General features: G+C 32.6%; 1 protein-coding gene across 3 annotated transcripts in view; it reads right to left on the reverse strand.

The window, feature by feature from the left end:
- The window catches only part of AGMO (alkylglycerol monooxygenase), a 276,923-nt gene that overhangs the window by 246,131 nt on the left and 7,329 nt on the right, over positions 1-23,463 (reverse strand). For all 3 annotated transcript variants that reach the window (XM_016165869.2, XM_016165868.2, XM_016165871.2), the window contains exon 3: positions 18,587-18,738. In XM_016165869.2, the coding sequence (XP_016021355.2) occupies positions 18,587-18,738 (152 nt within the window). The remainder of the gene's footprint in view (positions 1-18,586; positions 18,739-23,463) is intronic.

Consider the following 23,463-nt stretch of genomic DNA (forward strand, 5'->3'; position numbering starts at 1 on the left):
GCTCAGAGCTTTAAATACCATCTTAATACTAAAGATGTGCTCGTTTATATTTCCAGACTGGAACTTTTCTCAGAATGTGTCTTATATCCAACTTCCTCTCTGACATTTTCACTTTGAGATCACTTTGAGATCTAATAAGTATCTCAATTCCAATTTGTCAAAAATAGAACTCATGGACTCCTGGCTCACTGAACCTACTAACCCCGTTTCTCTTGACTATATATTCAGAAGTAAACATTTATTTATGTTTTTCATTGTTATGAAAATACTATTTCTGACATCATTTTTAAAATAGGAGTGTAATATTTTATTTAAATCTCTTAAGCCAAACAATTCAAGACTAGAAGACATAAGAGGTGTTATTTTAAACTTTAAAGAAAGATAAATGATAAATTCAAAGTAGTATCATTAATATTAGTCACCCAGAAAATTAATTCAGAAAACATTTATAAACATGAGAATACATCAATTAATACTCAAAGTTAGGTTTTCAAGAATGAGGAGGTAAGATCTCTGCTCTGATCTTCTCACATTCCTGACGATGTGATGTGATGGAATATAAGTTTCATCCTAGAAGAAGCTGTTTAGAGAAAGACTCTTAAGAAAGATTGTGTGGTATCAGTGAGACAAAGCACCATAATCAGTTAGCACTATCTCTGATAGTCTGTAATTCTGTAATTCCTGGAATGGTCACCACATCCATGTTATATATATGAATAATAATAATTAAAACAGCTATCACAGATATGGGATTTATTATGTACCAGAAATTAAACACATAATTATTTATTTTAATCTCACAATACTTTAAGAGGGATATAATAATAATGCCCATTTTACAGAGAAATAAATTGAGAAATTAAGTATTATTACAAGGTCACAGTAATTAATAGATGACAGGGTCAGAATTTGAAATCAGGTCTATCCACCTTTACAATCTCTCATTTTATCCTCTGTATAAAACAGCCTTTTGAAAATAAAGGGCATCAAAAAACTAGGAAAGGAAGTAAATGAATATCTTTAAAAAGTATAAGAGAAAGTAAAAATACTTTCACATTTTGATAAAAGATTTGTCATATACATAGATATTTAATATCAGAGAGAGAAAGGTAAAAAAACAGTCTGGTGGTATATTTTGCAAGAATAACTAAATTAACCTTTCTATCTAACATCTCTCCAGATCAACCTTTGGAGGTATTGATTGAAATACAGACACTTCTCCAGAGAAAGTTTGATGTTTTGGCAGCTTGCTCACCCCCATCTCTCTGCATCTCTAAACTCAAACACAAATAAGGGAAGAGGGAAGCAACATCTATGTTAGGATGTAGCAGCTGTCCTGGGAGAGGGGCGGCATCACTGACCTCCAAGATGCCTGAGCCTGAACACCTTATTTAGTGTTAACACTCCTCTTTCTACAGTTATTCCACTCGCTTCCTCTCCCACCACCTGTCCATAATCCTCCCTTGGGTGCACTTACAAAGGATGAAAAAAGGAACTGCCATGACTTAAAATTTTTTTTTCCAATATGAGGAACCACCTTCTGTCTGCTTAGGCCCCTGAGACTACTACAAGGTTTTACCCTGGTCCAACTCTCGTGAATTTCCACTGACAACTTTCTCTTTATTAAAGTTTGCCTACTTAATTCATTTTGAATTAACTTTTTATTATCTAAGCAAGTTTCATACTTTTGCTTTGGGCATCATTTTTCTCTCCAGAACTGGACAAGATTTAGGGAAACACAGAATCCAAATGGCTTCTTTCTTCTCTCCAGTTGTATGCTGGAATTTAGCCAAAGAAGTGTCAGCTTCAAATCCCAGAGCCCTTTAAAATTCCCAAATTAGGATGTACTTTATTGTCATTCCCATGGATGTTTATTTTGGCTTCTAGGAAGCATGCAAAAAGTGTGGCAACCTTGTAGAACATAAAAGAATATTTTGTTGCCTATGAATGAGTATTTGAATGAGGGCTATCTATCCTAAACTGGAATATTCCAATACAGCACTACAATAGATTTCTCAGATAGAAAAGACTCTGCTTTTCTTGCTTTATATTTCAAAATATTACTCTTATTAGTTCATAATAGAATTAAGAAATATACTGCTAAAGGATTTTGAAGCAATGGCATAATTTTGCTATTTTTCTGAAGTAGTATTCCTCAACCTGTGATAAATCAGAATATTTCAAGGTGTTTATGAAGATGTTTAGTACTATGTAAGAAGTAAGAGAACGAAAGTTTCAGGTATGGATGTGAAGATAAATAGTCTATTTCCATCTTATGGAAAAAATAAATTAATCAAAAACGTTCAACCACATTTTAAAGATGTTAAAGCAAGAATTATCATATTCAAAGTCACCACTTGATTTAATTAAGCATAATATTTTTGGAATTGGTTTTACACATGTAAGGATTTTTTAAAGTCCTGCTAAATAGATGGAAAAGTGTTATTTTGAAATCTTTAAAAAATGAGACAACAATTGATAGTTATGTGTTTACTATGTACAACTTCCTCTCTAAAGATACAAGTATTGCTTTCCTTGTCTTTTAAAATGTAACCTTATTCATCTGTTGAGCACACATCTGGACATTTAGCCCAACTCATCATTTCCTTCTGTATGTCCAAAAACTGTCAGTTATTTCAGCCGAGATTCAGCCCTTGGGAGAACTGAAAAAGTTACATCCTTCTTTCGTCCAGGATTTATAAACTCTTCTTTACCTTTTCCCCCAGGATATAAGTAAGTATAAAAATAAGCATTCTGAATTCCTTCTGGCTCTAGAGGAAGGGGCACAGGAGGAAAAGGGGCATGTGCTCTGTTAACATTTGCTTCTTTAGAATAAAGAACAAAGCCTTCATATGAAAGAACAGACACTGACTGTCCACAGTTATAAAACAGTAACTTTTTTTTTTTTTTGGCAAAGTAAATACAACCTGAACATAAGGAGGAATTTTTGAGCACCAATGAGGAAGAGCTGTACTTTCAAAAGATAAGACTCTCGTATTCCATAATGTTAAAATTTTCAACCCCTCAAGGAAAAATTATGATTTTGAACGTGTGTATGGCATAGCCTCACAATAACTAAAAGTCAAACTTGACAGAATCACAAGAATTTATAATGTCACAATTATAGCACAAGAGTTTAACAAATCTTGTTGATTACTAAAATAAAAAGACAACAAAATAGCAGATGAGAATTATTGGGATGAATAAATTTAACCTAATGGTGTGTGTGTATTGTTATGTGTGTGTTATAGCTATAGTTACAGATGTATGTACGATTGTTTCATATTTAAATATATTTATAAATGTTTTATATGTTTATATATTGTTATGTCTATGTGCATATGTATGTATGTGTATATGAGTATACTTATGCTTTTATTAAGACACACAACATTATGCTAAGAGAAATAATCCAGACACAAAAAGACAAATATCATATGATTTCACTTATATGAGGTACCTAGAATCATCAAATTCATAGAGACAGAACGTAGAATAGTGGTTGCCAGGGGCTGGGAGGCTGTGGAGAGTGAGGAGTTGTTTAATAGGTAGAGTTTTAGTCTGGGATGATGAAAACATTCTGGAGATAAGTAGTGGTAATGGTTGTAGAACACTGTGAATGTAGTTAATGCCACTGAACTGTACACTTAAAATGGTTAAAATGGTAAATCGTATTATGTGTATCTCTTACAAGAAGAAAATTAAATAGATTAATTAATTAATTAATTAAAACACAAGAAAATAAAGAGAAGCTACAAAAATGGTTAATTACAAAAATGGTATGGGTACAACAAAATGGAAGGAAGAGGAATGGGAAAAATATTCTGAGGATAAGTTTTTATGTTTTTGAATTATTTTATGTACCTAGTCATAAGAATAAAAATAAATGAAGACAATTGAACACACATGAAACAAGTTAATTTAAATATGTATCAAGTTGTTACCATCACCAGAGAAAAGAATTATTTTAAGTAATTTTTGAAACAGTTCTCTGCTCATATACATAGTGGAATATACGCTAACAGAAAAATAAAACTGAAAAAACATCTTGACCTTCTGTCAGTAATATTTTGTTAGATATTTTGACTATAAGAAATTTATTGTGTACTTTATGACACAACAAAAGTTAAATGCATTAATATTATTACAAGTCAATATTTTCAATGTAAAATAATAGAAATACAAATATGAAAAGAGAAAAATGTTAAAATATTAAACTTGAATTTGCTATCAATATGAAATTATGTATACATATACACATATTCTAGGTTTGTTCATTATGAGAGAGAAAACTTCCAGCTAATGTTTTTAGAAGGAATATTAGATTTAAAAAAATTCTCATTTTGCATTTCCCATAATAACAATTTACTCAGATAATTTTCAAAAATTAGGCTAAAATCATTATATGAAAAGTTTGGTGGGACTAGGACATACCCATGTATCAAAGTGTAGATTAGCTAGCTGCTAATTACTTACTAAGATTGCTAATTTTAAACAACTGATCAAATTCTTAATGGTCTATAGAAAAACTTGTATTTTTCTTAGGTTATTGAATCAGCCTGGAAATGCAAAAAATTTTTTGAGAAATTTGTCATGCTTTTTCACATACACAGATATACACATGTATATCACCTGTATAAGATTATGTATATATAATATGTATAATACATATAAATATATACATATATATTATATGTATATTATGTATAATATATATAAATACACATTATATATATATATGTATATATATTTTTACTATATACAAAGGGGAAAATGTACCATTACGGGTTTTGGCAAAAGCAATCCTGATCTTTCATTATCTTACCTAATTGTGTATCAACTTGCTCTATGAATATCCTGACCTGAAGTTCCTCACGTTATTTGTGAACTTTTCTTGCCACAAATATTTACTGAGTCTAATCAATTTAGAGTCTAGACCTAAAGTTCAGTTCGCAGACAATTCAGAGGCAGAGGGTAAAGTTAAGGACCACTGGGAGGGAATAGTCAGATACATCTAGAATGTGTACTATTTTATAAGACAACTGTCCTGGCCTGAACACTTCAGGTATTTCTAAATGGCATTTTTAAAAAGTGACAGTTTCAACTTAAAAAGCACACACACACACACAAAAACTATTCGGTAAATGTTGATGTCCTCTATTAAAAAATTTCATAAAAGACATTCGTGGCATAATTGGGGGAATTAAAATGGGCAGGCCGAATATGAGATGATGTCGTGGATTTATTGTTCAATTTCTTAGAGATAATATTTTTTAATGTTCTTATAATGGATGACGCATGATGATCTTGGAGAAGAGTTATATTTCAACATACATGGAAATTATTCAATAATATGCATATACACAAATCTGTCTATAATATTGAAATATATATTACCCATTCATCTTCAAAAGAGCTAGCATGTTGCTTGTTCTATCTGTCAATATCTTGAATCAGTAATCAGTGTTAATCAATTTGGGTTACACAATAAAGTAATTGAGTAGCTTAAACAACATCAAAATAACAACTAAGCCTTAATATATTCACAAATATTTTGTTTTAGTATACATAATTCCAGTGAAGAAGATTTAAAATCTGGAGTACTATAGGATTTGAAAATGGCAAGAAGACTTCTTGTCACATATAAAGCATCCTCCTTACATTTCAGGGCTTACCTTTCACCCAGAGACTTTAGACAAAACCTCTGAGAGTGCTATCTTTTAGTTATTTCTGTTGAAGTTTTGACCTGTGTATACAATGAAGTATGCATTTAGAGTCACTAAAAAAAGATGGTGGGTATTTAATATCTAAGTATTATATATTGTCGTTCCAAGGACTTTCTGTCGAGTTGTGGTTATGTTATTTCTTTACATTGAAATCTTTATTCCATTCTCATAAAGTATCACTAAGTCTCTTTTCTTGGCATCAATAATTGCATCTATACTTTTCCATATTCCAGTTTCCCTTACATTTATTTAGTCAAAATAATTAACTTACTGTGCTTATTTAACTATTATCTATTTTTTTCTTAAATTATATGATTGCTTTCACTATTCCCTTATAGTAAGACTTTAAAATGTGTTTTACAGATATTTGCTATAAATGTGATTTATATATCACTGCCTCCATTAAAATGTCCTCTACTCAAACTCATTTGCATTCTTTGTTCTCTGCTTCCTACTTGTTTGGTTTCATGCTATACGTGCAGTTCATTATGTCCTTTAACTTAGAGTCAGTTTTTCTTCCTAGGAAATATTATTGCCATGGTGGAACCCACCAAATTCTGCATAATGACATATTTTTTCCCACGTTCCTAAATTTCTAAAGAAAAAGCGATCATTGCTAATGAAATCTAATACTGATGAAATAAGATTCTGTATTGCTTTAACTACCACCTGCACATGTGTATTTTTCTGGGGCTCCTCTGGACTGTTTGTTTAACTGATGCTATAAGCACTTCACATTAGAGGAAATGTCCTCTTCAGTTTTCAAACAGCTCCAAAGCACAGTTGGCACTGAACGTTTGTTTTTTAAAAAACGACGCAGCACAAGCTATATATTGTAAAAATATGCCATTTTGTGTGTATGTGTTTTCAAGATTTGTGAATTTGGAAAGGAAAAAAACTATACATATAAATTACATTTTGGAAAGCATTCTATGAAATATAGGACTTCGAACTAAAAAAAAAGGTCAAAGTTAAATGACATATTAAGATAAGAGAAGAAAGAACAAATCTGTTTCAGTAATTCACTTTCAAGTCATTTTCTAGGTCCTGGAAAAGACATTTTAATCTCTAATCTGGAAAAAATTTAGAAAATTTATGTTTAATTAAATTGAGAAATTTTAAAATGCAGATAATGATGTAAAAATTCTAATAGATTTTGCTTCTAGTTAAAAATTTTCACTATTTTAAAAAAGAGTAACTAAAACATTAAAGTTTTATTTTTTAAAGGAGTATGGATAAACTGACCAGTAAACAAAATCAAATTATATGATATGCACTTGAGGAGAAGAAATAATTTTAAAAGAAAAGTACATTGTAATTTTATTTATTGATATTTATCTAGGAAACTGTTTATCCAGAAAAAAATCGATTGTATCGATCTTTATAAGTAGAGCCTAAAACAGTCTTTTAGTGTTCCTTATGGCCTATATATCTGTGTTGAAACCCGAAATGTTCATTTCTCAGTATTACATAGAAAAATGAAATATTGTATATATGTACACATCTTATTAAATAGATGATTTCATTAAAATTTGATAGAAATTCACATGATGTTTCATATAGTCAGCATTCTTTAGCTTTAGTTTGTATTATATAATACATTTGTACATACATCCAAATATACAAATACAGAAGATATTTTTATTAGATCCTTTATGAAGTACTAATATTATCTCCAGGTAACAATGAGAAAAAAATAAGTTAGTATGAGGTTAAGTAAATTTAATCATATGTTTTTACAATGATAATTACTTTAATAACTAGTGTATATTAACTATCATTTAAGGAAAACATGATAATTATTATATAATATGTATTATATAAACAAAGACCTGATGACATAATAGTTAATATATATATATATTTTTTTTACTTATTGTGTGTCAGGCTCTGCCTTAAGTGTTTTTGTAACTGTAATTCATTTAAACCTCATGAAGATCCTATGTAGATTATACTATTGTTATTTGCATCTTACAACTAAGGGAACACAAAAATGAGGCATAATTGTCTCAGTATTGCACAGAAAGTGATAGAACTAGGGTCTAAACCCAGGGAGTTTGGTTCCAGGGTCTATTCTTTACACTATATTTACAGAGTCTGTCTCTGGAAGATGGGTTTAGGTGCACATTTCATTTTCTATCTTTTGCTCTTCTGTGTTTTTTTTTTTTTCTGCAATAATGTTTTTGGACAAATGCTTTGTTATAAAGAAAAAAGTTATTCTTATTTTTTATATGAATGTTAGGTCAGCTCTTATGGCACTCTCTTTGTACCATTGAATAAAAGAAATAGAATTGTTTAGATAAAGAAGTTGTGGTACATATATACAATGGAATATTACTCAGTTATAAAATAAAATGAAATCTTGCCATGTGCATCAACATTGATGGTCCTAAAGGGTATTATGTCCAGTGAAATAAGTCAGACAAGAAAAAACAAATACCGTATGATTTCACTTAGTTCTGGAATCTAAGGAACAAAATAAATGAACAAGTAAAATGAAAACAGACTAATAGATACAGAGAACAAACTGGTGATTGCCAGCTGGGATTGGGGCTTGGGAAACTAGTGAAAATGGTAAAGGGATTAAGAAGTTCAAATTGGTAGTAACATGGGGATTAAAGTACAGCATAGAGAATATAGCCAATAATATTGTAATAACTATGTACAGTGCCGGGTGTGTACTAGACTAATCAGGGGGATCTAAAGGATCTTTGTAAATTACAGAAATATCTAACCACTATGCTGTACACCTGAAACTAATATAAAATAATATTGAATGTCAACTGTAATTGAAAATACAAAAAATAAAAAACTGAAAAAAATTAAAATTGCAAAAAATACATTAGAAAATTAAACTCAAATGAGGAACTTGTTTAGTTTTAAATGAACACTGGGTAAACAACTTAGGAAATTAATCAAACTTTAAAAATTATACATTTCAGACTAATTTTATACTTAATTTGTGGGAACATAAAACAATACATTGTAATGCTTTACAAAGATTTAGAAAGAAACAGTAAGAAAATACATAGCACTTTAATCTTTCTTTAAAAATTGTATATTTAGTGTGGCTCTATGATATATTACAATTCACTATTTTTTCAAGCTTGATAACATTAAAACGAAAGAATTATTGATTCCATTTCATGACTGAAGAAACTAAGCTTTAGAAAGATGAAATAAATGAGAAACAAAGTGTCATTGACTCAAAATGTATCCTTTTTCTCCCCACTAAACACTGCCTCTTCCTCAACCCATTGAAGTTGCTCTAGCTATGTTCATGAAAAGAGCATTGTTTTCTTAGTTGCCTAGATTATTGTTATGGGCTAAATTGTGTTCCTACCAAAATTCATATTTTGAAATCCTAACCCCCAGTTCCTCAGAATATGAAGATTTTTGGTGGATCCTAATCCAACATGACCGATGTCCTCATAAAAGAGATTAGAACACAGATCTCAGCCTTCTAGCCTGCAGAATTGTGAGAAAATTCTCTGTTGATTTTTTTTTCCTACTACTTGAAGCAGAAAATTTCCCTCCAAAATTTAACCCCCCAAAATCTCTCTATGTCCAAATGTCTTAATAGCAAAGAAAAAAATAACAGGTATCTTCTGAAATTGGGACAAAGCCAGTGGACCAAAGTGTTGAGGATAGCCAACTCCATAGAGTCTCTATGAGTCCTCCTCCACAGTTAATCTGATTCTCCTTCTGGCCCTATAGTACTTTCTTTGCATAGAACTATAATGTGATATATAAAGAGAACCCATGTTTCTTTCACAATCCACATCTTTAGTCATATGAAAATTAAATTGAAAACAAGCGCTAAAGTTTGCTAGCTTTGCGTAATATAACTTATCCATTTGAGACCGCTATTCCTCTGTGTAAACAAGGGAGAATAAAACTCCCCAGCCCCACTTTCCACTCCCCTGCCCGTCCACCCAGTCCTCATTATCCTCCTAAATAAATGACACTATTCACTTATTTTCCCAGGCCAGGTTTTTGGAGCATTTGTAAATTTCCTCTTTCCTAAACAACCCACATTAAAAATGTTTACAAACCCTACTGACATTAGCTTCACTTCAATATATATCTAGAATCTGACTAATTCCCACCACCTCTATCTATACCACCATAATGTAAGGTATATTTTTAAAACTGGAGTATGTGCTACAGTCCTTAAAATTAGAGTATATTACACCAAAGGTTATTCAATGCAATGATAGTTTAACAGAACCAATTTCCAGATTTCCAACTTTCTTATTTTACTAATATCACTTACTTAAACACAAACATGTGTACATATTTATTTTTTAATATTACCAAAAAAAAATAGCCATATACCCTAATATAGAACATTACTCTGGGATGTGGAAAACTCTGAAGCACCAAGCAAAACATCATAACAATTGGTTTGAAAAGACTTTTGCAAGGACTTATGAAGGTACTTCAAAATCATAGAGCTTTAAGTGTTTTAAGTTGCAAGTACATTTCTAATAATAAATGACTTAGATTCAGTTCATTGTATTGGAAATCGATGTTTTAAAGACTTTTTAACAGCAATTTTAGGTTCACAGCAAAATTGAGAGAAAAGTTTAGAGATTTCTCATATGCCCTCTGCCTCCCTCCTCATTATCAACATTCTGTCAGTGTTACATTTGTTACAATTGACACACATTAACACATCATAATCCAATGAAGGCCATAGTTTATACACAATTTATTCATTCACTTACTGAAGGACATCTTTGTTGTTTCCAAATATTGGCCATTAAAAAATAAAAATGCTGCTATGAACATCTATGTGCAAGTTTCGGTGTGGATATGTTTTCAATTCCTTTGGGTAAATACCAAAAAGTGTGATTGCTGGATAATATGGTCAGACTATGTTTTGTTTTGTCTTAAGAAACCCACCAAACTGTCTTCCAAAGTGGCTCTATCATTTTGCACTTCCACCAGCAGTAATGAGAGTTCTTGTTGTTTCACATCCTAAACAGCATGTGGTACTGACAGTGTTCTGGATTTTGGCCATTCTAATAGGTATGTGGTGGTATCTCATTACTATTTTAATTTGCTTCTTCCTGATGACATATGATGTAGAGCATCTCTTCATGCACTTATTTGCTATCTGTACATTTTCTTCCATGAAGTGTCTCTTAAGGTTGTTGGTCCATTTTTTAATTAGGTTTTCTTTTATTGTTGTTGAATTTTTTAAAGTTCTTTATATATTTTGGCTAACGATTCTTTATCAGATTTGTCATTTGCAAATATTTCTCCAAATATGTGGCTTGTCTTCTTATCTTCTTGACATTGTCTTTCACAGAGCATAAATTTTTCATTTTAATGAGGTCCAGCATATCAATTCTTTTATGGACTGTGCCTTTGGTGTTTTATCTAAAAATCGTTGCAACATCCTAATCATCTAGGTTTACTCCTATGTTATCTCCTAGGAGTTTTATAGTTTTGTTTTACATTTAAGTCTGTGACCCATTTTGAGTTAAATTATGTTAAGGGTTGTCAGGTCTGTGTCTAGATTGATTGATTGATTGATTGAGTTTGCATGTAGATGTTCAGTTGTTCCAGCACTGTTTGTTGAAAAGATTATCTTTACTCCATTGTATTGCCTTTATTCCTTTGTCAAAGAACAATTGGCTATACTTATGTGAGCCTATTTTTGTGTTTTCTAGTCAGTTCCATTGATCTGTCTATTCTTTCACTAATACCACACTGTCTTGATTACTGTAGCTTTATGGTAAGTCTTGAAGTTGAGGCATGTAAGTCTTCCAACATTGTTCTTTAATATTGGATTGGCCTATGAGTCTTTTGCCTCTCCATATAAACTTTAGAATCCATTTGTTGATATCCATGAAATAACTAGCTGATATTTTTATTGGTAATCTATGGATCAAACTGGGAAAATGGACATCATGAAAATATTGAGTCTTCCTATTCGTAAACATGGAATACCTCTCCATTTATTTAGTACTTCTTTGGTTTTGTTCATCAGAGGGTTTTTCCCCCCTCTTTAATTCCACCCGCCACTTCCACCCCTGACCCATGGATGCTGCTGTTTCCCCTTAAGAACTAGATCTCTGAAGGCGGGCTGTCCTCTCCCACACACTCGTGGCACGCACCTGGGGCCTGGTGCACCCGGGGTTATGGTTTGTGGCTCCACCTGGGGTAACACCCAGGACCTTCTGCATTCAAAGCAGATGTGCTAACCATTACACTACGGAGCCACCCCCAGAAGGTTTTTTTTTTTTTTTTGGCATTATGTTATATAACATATGTTTTATATCTGGATTTCCTTTCCTATTAGAATCTAAATTCCGTAAAGGCAGTGACTTTTATTTGCTTACTTCTAATATTCCTAGCAATTAGAAGAATTCCTAGCAGATGGTAGGCTCTCATTTAATATAGGACGAACAACTGAATCTTACTTCATAAGGTTGTTCTGAGAATTAAATAATATAATATGTTGTATTATTAATATAAAGCACAGTCTAGTACTAGGCAATAAATACACAATTCAAATAACAGCAATTTTAAACAATATGAACAATATATGTCACTTTCCCAAGGATTTACTCATTTAAGCTTTATTAAAAATCCTGTGAGTTGTATAGTATTATTATTCCATTTAATAGATGAGGAAACTAAGACATAGAGAGATTAACCTGCTCCAGATCTCAGGTAATAAGTGGCACTGCTAGGAGTTGAACTCAGGTAACCTGGCTCCAGAATCTATGCCTATTTATTATCAGTATACTTGTTGCTTCCCTAATGGCTTTCAATAATAGTTGATTTTTAACTATGAATATGACTATTGCTACTATTACTAACATCATCATTTCAGGATTATAAATCTTAAACAGAATTCCATTTGGTTTTTATGTACACCACTTCAAGAAAACTGGATCAGCATATTTAATATGGAAATTTAAGAATTAGTGAGAAGACAGTTTCTTTTGTCACTTTTAGAGTTCATTTCATAATCATCTTTCTATTTTCCCTGTCATTATTATAAATAATTGTTAATGCCTAACATCTGTAGAATAAACAATTGATATCCTGATCTGTTATTAACTGAGCTATCTCAGGTGCCCAGTATAGGGTTAACATAATATAAGTGGTCATTAAATGTTTGTTGAAAAAAAATAATACTTGAATGAGTAGAGATGCTTGAACGAAAAGTTTGTAATCATAGAAAGAAGTCTTTAAGTTAGTTGGGTTCTTCAGGAATCTTAGTGTATTCTTTTAGTACTTAGCAGAGAAGTCTTTCTCATTGTGCTGTTTTAATATGGTAACATTAAATTCAGGTACAATTGCAATTATTTACTGAATGAAAAAAGGATAAAATTCTACTTATTTGGCTTTTTGCAGTCTGAAGTGGCAGTGCTCGAATGTTTTATTTGTTAATACATCATACACATTTAGCAAGAATGACTTTTCTCAATTATCCTTCTGAACAAAATTACTTGGGACAGAATATAGTTTTCCCAGATCATATTTAATTGAATATCATTCCAATGTTATGCTAAAGGCCACCCCAAACTTAAGCTTTTTTTTTCTTTTACGACAATTTTAATATTCCTAAATTTTCAAAAAGCCTCCACCTTGCTTTTTTAGAGTTGGTTTGTTCATTCGTTTGTTCATTCATTCATTCATTCATTCGGTTTTACTTGGTTCCTGCACTCTCGAAGCACTTTTTTATTTAAACTTCCTCATAAAACTAGAGGTAAATAAAATCTGTCTCAGAGAAGTTAATCCCCAAGTTATGTGTGTGTTAAATCATTGCACACACAGTTATACACCTAGATCTCTTGAAACCAATTTCAATGTTCTCTCTGCCAAATAACAGGCAAGTATATTAGGTTCTAGCACTAAAACAAAAATAAGGCATGTTCTCTGTCTCAAGAAGCATCACAAGTCAGATGGGTTATAAATTAATCTTTATCTCTGTTTCCCACTTTCATTTTGACTACTCATTTCACACCTTTTTAGTCCCTGGACAATATTGCTATAGCCATCCTCTAATATTCTAAACTACTCCTGGAAAAAATTCTCCACTTTAGTATCAATGTTTAGAAATAGTCTGATGAAGATTCCTAAATCTCTTATTCTTCATTATCAAGGGTATGACTTGCTTGCTTGATCTCTCTCAATGCATCTATACCTTCAACACCTGAGTGATGGCCAGAATCTGTGCTTCAAATATGCTTTCCATCCATTACCACATATAGAATCTAAAAACTCTAAAGGGTGTTCTTTTTTATCACTGCAGCTGCCAGTGATAAAAATAAGTTATTTCTAGAAGGAAAGCTCCCTCATACAAGGCTCTCTGAGGGAAAAATAATGGTAATCTTTCAGTGCATCTATATTTAAAGTGTTTCTAGGGACAAATGTTTAACATTAGACATAAGATACTACCCGTTATTGAAATGAACTCAGAGGAAAATGGTTGACATGAGTGCCATATTTCTTAGCGGAAAGTAATGATAAGAACCTGGAGGTCATAGGCAAGTTGATAGGAATTTCAAGACTTCCTTATATATGTATTCTGAATGATGGCTACTCCAAGGGCTAAGGGAAGGTGGGAAATCATGGGTGAAAGTTAGAGGAAAGACAGTAAATCAGGCAAATACACAGCCAGTTTCACCCTCAGTGATAAAATCAGAATAAAATCACACTCTAGAGTGAAGAGTTATAAAAGAAATTAGGTATATTCCAGCATTAAGAAAAATATAAATGCAACCAAATGTAAGTAAGCTATTCTTCAATATAGACTGCAATCCTGGCACCAGCACAATAAGAGAATTTTTAATTCCTACATCTGTGTATGGCCCTTGTTTAACCAATGATGGAAATTAGAATGATTTAAATTTAACCCCCTTAAGTCAAAAAAGAATGAAAAAAAAATTGTGGTTTAACAGTTATATACAAAGTCTCACTTAATCATGATAAAGCATGAGAATAAGTGTTTGTAACTACATGAAAAATAAAATCACCCACCCTTATTTAAATACAGAAAGACACGAATAAAAAATGAACTATATGGTTTATTAGTTAACTAAAAGAATTAGAGTTTGGAGGGGCATTTATCAATTGTTTATTTTAACAATTTACAGATGAACATCTTTATTTCAGAACTGAACTAAATCGTGTTGTAGCCTGAATGTGTAACCAATGCCTCAGAATAATAAAAGGTACAGTTAAGTGAACTCTAATTTACAACTCTATATAACATGTGAGGAAGCTGCCATGTCAGCCAGTGTACAGTCAGGAAACAGACATCAATGATTTGATAGAAAAAGTTGAGATAAAGAATTATTAACTAGTAGAAAAGATAGTTAACTGCTAAAAGAGGTAAACAAGGAGTAGTTTAGTAGTAGAGTAGCAACTGCAAAACCCAGCTATTCCTAGAGAGCTGAAAGAGAGTGAATAAGGAAAATATTCATAAATATAGATGAGAGCCCACTTCCAGTCTGATTCAGATATTTTTGGTGATGTTGTGACTACCACAGGAACTCTGCTGGTGACAGAGAAACTTGGTAGAGTGCGTAAGGCCCTAGAGGGTGAGGGTTACAGAGAGTCCTCTGGTGTTGTCTCCTGAAGATTTAAGCTACAGTTTAGCCTTAAGGTAAACACTACCAGGTCTGTTAGGTGCCACATGGAAAAGAGCGCTCTGGAAATGGAAGCGAAGTCCCTTCCTGCTGTTCTGGCTTTGAAGTAACTGTCAATTCCTTTAAATTGGCAAAGCCTAGCATCAGATTAGTTGGCAAAGGAGAAACATCTATACTATCTACTACCTCTGGTAATGCAAGAAGTACCAAAGAAGCATTTGGAGAAGACAGCCTATAAAATTAATAACTGGCCTGCTGTTTATTCCACTATCCTTGGTCATAGAAACTGATAAAGGTGAAAATCTGTAAAAGGTCACATGTTTATGCTTACAGCAACAAATAATTTCTGGGTTCTTATTTCTGAATTTGGTTACCTATTATATTTTTCTGACTTCAAACTATTTACCAAGAAATCATGCTAGCAGCATTATTTACCAACTTAACTTTTTATTGAGGTATAAAGTACATAAACTGTAAGTGTACAACTCAATAAATTTTTACCAATATATACACTCATGTAACTACCATCTAATCTAAGACAAGATAAAATTTATTACCAGCACCCTGGAAGCTTCATTCTTACTTTTACAAAGCGGTAATCATTTATATTTCAAATGTTCCCTTAAAAATTTTTACTGTCATCTTACATGTTTAGTATAATAGAAAGCACAAAAGAAAAAACAACAATAACATATCCCTTTGTAATGGAAACTAAGCATGCAAGAAGCTACTTTTAATTAAAGATGTGTTTAATTCTATCACTCTACATAACTTTCTAAAGTTGTCAAAGTACTCTATGGAAATTTTTGTGCTACTTGTCTTTTTGTGTAAGTTGATAATAATTGTCAATTTCTTTCTCATTATTTCAAAGGAAAAGATAATGAAATATAAAGAACACATATAGCCTCGCATATTCCTCTGCTCTTTTGCATAGAAATAGAGATAGAATTCAAGTTTTTGAGAATAAACTCTTTCACTAATATCAAACTGTCCCCCTAATGTGAGAAAATTTTACATACATTCAAAACAAATAAGTAACAACAAAAAATACCTGGCAACAATTTGCATTACTAAAAAAAGTAACATATAACAAGTAAAAACAAAATTTTAAGTAGATAATACATTTTCTTCAAAACTCATAGCAATTATTAATGAATGTGGAATATGTTTTTATTATATCATTTTATTGCAAATAGTGAAAATAATACATTAAATAGGAAAAGCAGAGTTTTCCTTTATATTTTGAAACAACATTTGGATTTTAAAACTGTTCGAACTTTTCAGTTGAATAAATTTACCCAATTAACCAGTAATCCAAAAGGCTTAAGAAATTTGATATTATACTTTTTTTATTCTTGTGTATTACTAGATTTATAAAAAACCTTTTTAAATATTTTACATTATCATATAGAATTTAAAATGACTGTCATTTTGAAGTTTGACACACTACATAATTTATTTTTTTCGTACTAGCTTTCCATCACAAGTCAAAAGTCTTTGAACTTATGATTAGGCCTCATAGCCTGAAGGTGGTGAGTGTTTTTCCAGAAGGTTTTCAATTTTTTTTTAATGCCTGCCTCCACTGGACTCAGTTCAATTTTTTCTAATGGGAAGCATACTTTAAACAGCCTTGATTTCATGTTTTTAATATACTATTTTACTTTATTGCTCTTCCCTGAGAGCACTTACAATCAACTTATTTTTAAAAGTTTTATATTTGGTAATATTTTGTTGGTTCTTTGTTTCCTGTTATAATGGGCTTTCAAAAATTAAGTGAATTTGCAGATTTCCCAAACAAACACATCCGTACAGGACAGTGTGATATTAGAAGGTTCCTGAAATTAAGCAATACAATGTAAATGCTTTTCGCATTACCCATTTGCTGCAAAGAAAGTGAGGAAGATTGCCAATGGGTTTATTTTAGACAGAAAACTACTATTTTGAAATAAAGTACAAAGTTAACTTCATAGGCCATATTTTATTCTTAATCATGTTCGATTTGGGAGTATCCTTTTGCATTTATATATAAGGAAATGATGTCAGAAGCTGACCTATTATTTTCAAAGACAAAAGTTATCACACACAAAATATATTACTCTTTCTAGTTTATATGTCCATTCCAAATTATTTTAATGAATTAAAACTCTTTGTTATTTCATGAAATGTACATGTTTAAAGTGTTTAAATGATAATACTGTATTTAATGTTTAGCCACCTTAAGCACAATGCCTGTTGTTGCTACTCCTATTTCCTTCATCTTTGCTCAGGGAGGATATTTGGTCACACATACTCCTACACACATAACCCAGTCATTCTCCCTGATCTCAGGTCTCTTCATCACCCATCTATTTTTTTATTATTATTCCAGGTTTCTTCCTCTTCCTTCCTTCCTTCCCACCCACTCAACCCAACCACCCACTGAAAGCCTGAGTTCTGCTCTTCAGTCGTTTTTCAAAATTAGCACTTTCCCCCATTTCCCTTCAGAAATACTTTTGCATGCCTTATTCCTCCTTAGAGACCACTTGCTCTCCTCAGTTCTACAATCATTCTCCAAACTCTACTTATCCCTGCAGAGGTTTAGACCGTTTCCTGCTCTTCTACATCTCTTTCCATAACAAAATATTTCTTTGGAAGGTGCAGCCAAGAATCCCAAAATGGGTATTCCGAGAACCGGTGCAGTAACAGGGCTCTGAATTAGATGAGAAATCTTGCAAACCTATGATAATGCTTTGTGCATTATGATGAGTGCCTAGCTGATCACATTTTCATTTGTAATGTGGAAGTACTGCCAAGAACCTGAATCAAGCTTACGTATAACAGCACGTGTGACCTAGGATTCCATCCTGTTACAGAGCTCTTCTGAACGATTCTTGATAATTGAGATGTGAAGTTTAACATTGTATACAAGTGTCATTATACTCTAACAAGCATGTCATAATAAGAACAATGTAAGGCAGTATATTAAAAAGTAATGTTGTAGCCATCAATTTCTAAAAAGTCTTTTGTAATAAATTTAGATAAAACAGATATTTAAAATGTATCTCTAATAATTTCACTTTTTTTCAAAATGACTTCACATTTTCATTTAATTTTCCAAGTAAAATTTCACTGTTAATTTTTATGTACTGTAAAATAAACTGTTATCCATTTATTCATTCACTCAATAAATATTTACTAAATACCAACCATGAGCCAAACACAATTCAACATAAATGATCAATAAAGCCTTGATTTGCAACTTACCATGGGCCATGCGATGGAACCAATAGTAGCCAAAGTCAACTCCTAAGAAAGTTAAATACCAGGTCCATGGAGAATCCCAAGGCAAACTGACGAGCCTGTGGTTCTCCCAGATATATGTGTAACTGGTCAGTTCAATGCTCCTGGTAAACAACCTGGAAAAATAAAATTCACAAGCTGTGATCATACTACATTTTAGATGTAACATTATGCTAAAACATTTTAGAAAACATTTAAAAATTAACATTTCTGTATGTAAAAAGAAAATCCTTCTCCCCTTCTCTATTGTTTCTTACTACTCTATCATGACTTTTAAGAAGTTCAGTTTCTTTGGTATCAAAATAATTCACATAATGTTTCCTTTTGTTTTATAAGCATCATGGATGCCATCTTTTGCACTCTCAGTTTTATGGAATTTAGGCTGAAATTCGTATTTTATGTCTCTTAAAATACTTTTTGTGGAATTTACACAACAGAAATATGACAAAACTATAACTTACTTTCTGTGACTGTCATTTCTAAATCTTAATGAAGAACACAATCTTAAATCTAAAGGAAGTATAAAAAGTAGAAAATTATAAATAGCATATATTAAAAGGGGAATGCAAATTGCCCACTGCCGTAAAATATGTGACTCTCATAATATTTGCCTTTAAAGTTGCTTCTGGTTAACTATTCTCTCTTTCTCTATACTCCCTCCTTCTTCCCTCTTTCACACACACACACACACACACACACACACACACACTTTTAATGTTTTTTAGATGTTATTCTTAGGATTACATATTGGATACTCAGCATTTCAATATTTCTTATAGTAATATAAACCCCAGCTCTCAAGTTATAAGGGAATCATCTTCCCATAGAAATACACAAATCTAGTTAAAATAAACATTTGTTTTTAAAACCCAGACAGCAAAATATGTCTTGCCACTCATTGTACCTAGCTTCTGTAAATTTTTATTTCAAGAACTTTCAAAAGCGTTCAAAAAGTACACAAAATATACTTCAATTTTATAAAGTGTGGCATTTTTCTTTAAATTTTATTGGACCAAATTTAAGATCAGATTCGATGATTATTCCTTTTATCACTTTTGTAAATTTGATTGAAATGACTTTTCCTTTTATATTTATCAATAAAATGAATTGATAATTCTACCCAATATTTATTTATAAATCATAAAAAGTTGAGTATTCTGAAATATTCTAATTTTAAATAAAAATTGAAAAACTAGCTTAAATTAGTATATTGTTAAAATTTATCATTTTAATAATATTTTCCTTTACACGGTCAGCTTTTATGAGTTACCAGGTAGTTTGGGGACCCAGATCTTTAATTTTAGTGTACTTTTGATTTAACTATGATATAACTTTAATTATGATTTAATAACTTTAAAATTGTCTCCAATTTTGAATGCTTTGTTATTATTTAATCTGTAAAACAGTAGGCTACTTTGTAATAGCATTAATATAAGTAATAAATATAAACCCCAAATGCCTATGCTTTTGAAAAGGACTACATGTCATCATATCTTAAAACCCAATTTTCAGTTTGAGGTTATTTTTGGCTGGTAAATTGTCCCCCATACCCAGAGGGTGGGAAGAGACCTAAGAAAAAGACTACTTCAGATTGGTAGGTGGCAGGCTTAATAAACAAGGGAAATTATATACAGGGCTTGTCTTGGGTGACCACAAGACAAGTAAACTTCCCCACCCTCCCACCAGAATCTTAAAAGTTTACGCAAGCATACCTCAGAGATATCGCAAATTCAATGCCAGACCATTGCAATAAAGCAAGTCATAACCTTTTGCTAGAGGAAGGTCTTGCTTTCAATTTGTGAAAAACGCAATACCTGTGAAGCGCAATAAAATGAGATAGATAGGCCCGTGTAGAGGTCTTAACTAGATTCAGTCACGTATCAATCCAGATGGTCTCAATAACACCTTAATTCTCTCAAGAATATATCCCTGAAACAGCTGCTAGAATGGTAACAGGCAGAATGTATATTCCAGGGACAGGGGATGGATAAGGAGTCTCTGGTGCCCAGGCCCAGCTCATGGGCCAACCAACATTGCTCTCGATGACCTCCTTTAACAATTATATGGCTGGAAAGAGTATTTTGTCCCTGAGTGTGAGTCCTTGAACCAATGGGACTACCTGCCCAAAACTTTTGTCTCAACCCTGGCCATGATCTGGCTACTCCAGAATCCCCTGGTCTGAGCCTGCTTGCAAGAGCTTCATGGGCCTCTTTCCTGGTCTAGTCCTTTAGAAGGCTGACTTGTGCAGGGGTGTAAACGTCTAGACATAATAAGGTAGTCAAGAGTGTCTATTTTTGGACATGTAGACAGAAGTTGGGCAAGCAGTCTGGAATGTCCACACACATGTGCATAAGCTCCCTCATGATACAGGACAGGCCATGGACCAGGCCCTTCCACACGCTTCCAGAACTCTGAGGAATCCAAGAATCTAAATTTAAAACTTGTCTTCAAATTGTCTATTGATGAACACTTAGGTTGCTTCCATAACTGGACTATTATAAATAATGCTGCAGTGAACATAAGGGTGCATATATCTTTTCAAATTAGTGTCTTAGGTTTCTTCAGATAAATATCCATAAGTGGAATTGCTTGGTTATAAGGTAGTTATATTTTTAATTCTTTGAAGTATCCCTAAATTGTTTTCCATAGGGAATATAATCAATAATATTTTAATAACTAAGTATAGTGTCAGGTGGGTACTAGACTAATCAGAGGGATCACTTTGTAAATTATGTAAATGTCAAACCACTGTGCTATTCACCTGAAACTAATATAAAATAATATTGAATATCAACTGTAATTCAAAAATCAATCGACCAATTAATCAAACTTGCCTTCCAATTTGTTATCCAGGTTATTAAAGTAGGGGATAGAACCAAATTTATTTTAAAGCCTGTTAGCTTAGTTGGTATCTTTTTCAGGAGTCCCTAACTCTGGGCCATGGACTAGTACTGGTCTACGTCCTGTTAGGAGCTGGGCCGCACCACAGAAGGTGAGCTACAGGAGAGCCAGTGAAGCTTCATCTGTATTTGCAGCCACTCCCCAGCACTAGCATCACCGCCTCAGCTCCACCTCAGATCATCAGGCATTAGATTCTCATAGGAGCTCCGGTCCCTGGTGCCAAAAAGGTTGGGGACCGCTGTTGAGGCTAGGGCTTCTCAAACATCATTACTGACATTTGGACAAGATCATTCTTTTTTGTAGGGGTCTGTCCTATGGAAACTGTTACCCAAATTATGAAATCTTAAAATTGTTTTCTAATATACTTTAGTAGAAGGTTAGTCATATAAAATTCAAATTTTAAATTAAAAAAGTATACAATATTAGTTTTATATGGATAAACCTAATAATTTCACTAAACCAAGGATTTTAATCCTTGACACTATTGCTATTTGCACCAGATAATTCTCATTGTGAGGGCCTGTCTTGTGAATTGTAGAATATTTAGCAGCATATCTGTTCTCCATTTACTAGAGATACCAGTAGCACCGCCCTCTACCCAAGTTGTGACACCAAATGCCCACATGCCTCCTTGGGGGCAAAATTGTCTCAGTCAATAATCTTAAAAAAGAGTGATCCAGAAAGAAAAATAAAAAAATGTAGAAAAGACAATAAAAAATGTAAATAAGCTACAGCTTTTTGCTTAAACTTTAGTACATGTCATCAAAATGGATCCATTCGCGGATTCATTCAATCAATCAATAATTTCAATATTAAGAGCCAACTAGGTGCCAGAGACCGCACAAGACAGGGAGGACACGCTGGTGAACAGGAAAATAGAATCGCCTGCCTCATCAATGTCCCATCAGTTCAGCATCTCTTTTTTAAAGTTGCTATCTTTCTTGTCAGTTCCAGTGACAATTTAAATAGGTTTTAAGATACCAAGAATTCGATAAAAGAAAGAGGGTCCCAGGAAAACTTCATTTGTAAAACAAAGAAAAATCCTGCCTGAAATTGAAATACTTTTTTATTTCCTGTACGGGTGCCAGATCTTGAGCAGACACCCGATTTATTACTTTGTCAACTTTCTTATTAGGGTTGACACAAATCGAGGTGAAATATGCCTGATATACTACAGTAAAGGCTTTTTTCTTTTTTTCCCCACACTTTAGCACAAAGCTAAACTTTCCTCAAGGTGAAGAGAAAGAGGGGAGAAGCTATGGGAGTTAAATTCCCTGCTTTCTATCAGCAAGATGAATATGATCTTCTTCCATCATAAATGGGAAAAAACAGCCATGGACTGCCCACAACTAAAAACAATTCGGCAAAGGGATACAGCTGGGAAATGATGATCAAGCTCTGGAAAGCCCTTGATTGCAGGAAATAGCACCTACATTTTCAAAAATATTCCCACCAGACCTTGAATCATAAACCAAAGCTCCTTCCTCTTTCTCTTCCAAATTCCTTCATCTTCTCCCAGCCCCAACCCCCAGCATATGACTCTGCACTCTGGAATTTAAACTTCAACTCTGTAAACCTCATCCTGTGGGAAGTGATATATATATAATGTGTGTGTGTGTGTGTGTGTGTGTGTGTGTGTGTGTGTGTATAGTGAGCTTACTGTATCACATGGAGATAAAATATTGGGTAGTACAGGGGCTTTGAATAACCAAATACTAGATCTCTTTTATCCATTAAATTTAAACACAAGACCTCCCCCCAAAAATGATCTAAATAAAAGGAGACATTAGAATCCTGTAATCAACAACCTGTATCATAGAGACTTTCTTCCTATTGTCTTACTTTCTTTATAAATTTCCCCCAAATAGCTATTTTCCCTTGGGTTTGAGGTATGTCTTTTGGCAAATGAAAAGTAGCTAATTCTTTATGTGTTTATATAA

This window comes from Rousettus aegyptiacus, unplaced genomic scaffold (genome assembly GCF_014176215.1).
Source record: "Rousettus aegyptiacus isolate mRouAeg1 unplaced genomic scaffold, mRouAeg1.p scaffold_m13_p_13, whole genome shotgun sequence".
NCBI classification, from domain to species: domain Eukaryota; kingdom Metazoa; phylum Chordata; class Mammalia; order Chiroptera; family Pteropodidae; genus Rousettus; species Rousettus aegyptiacus.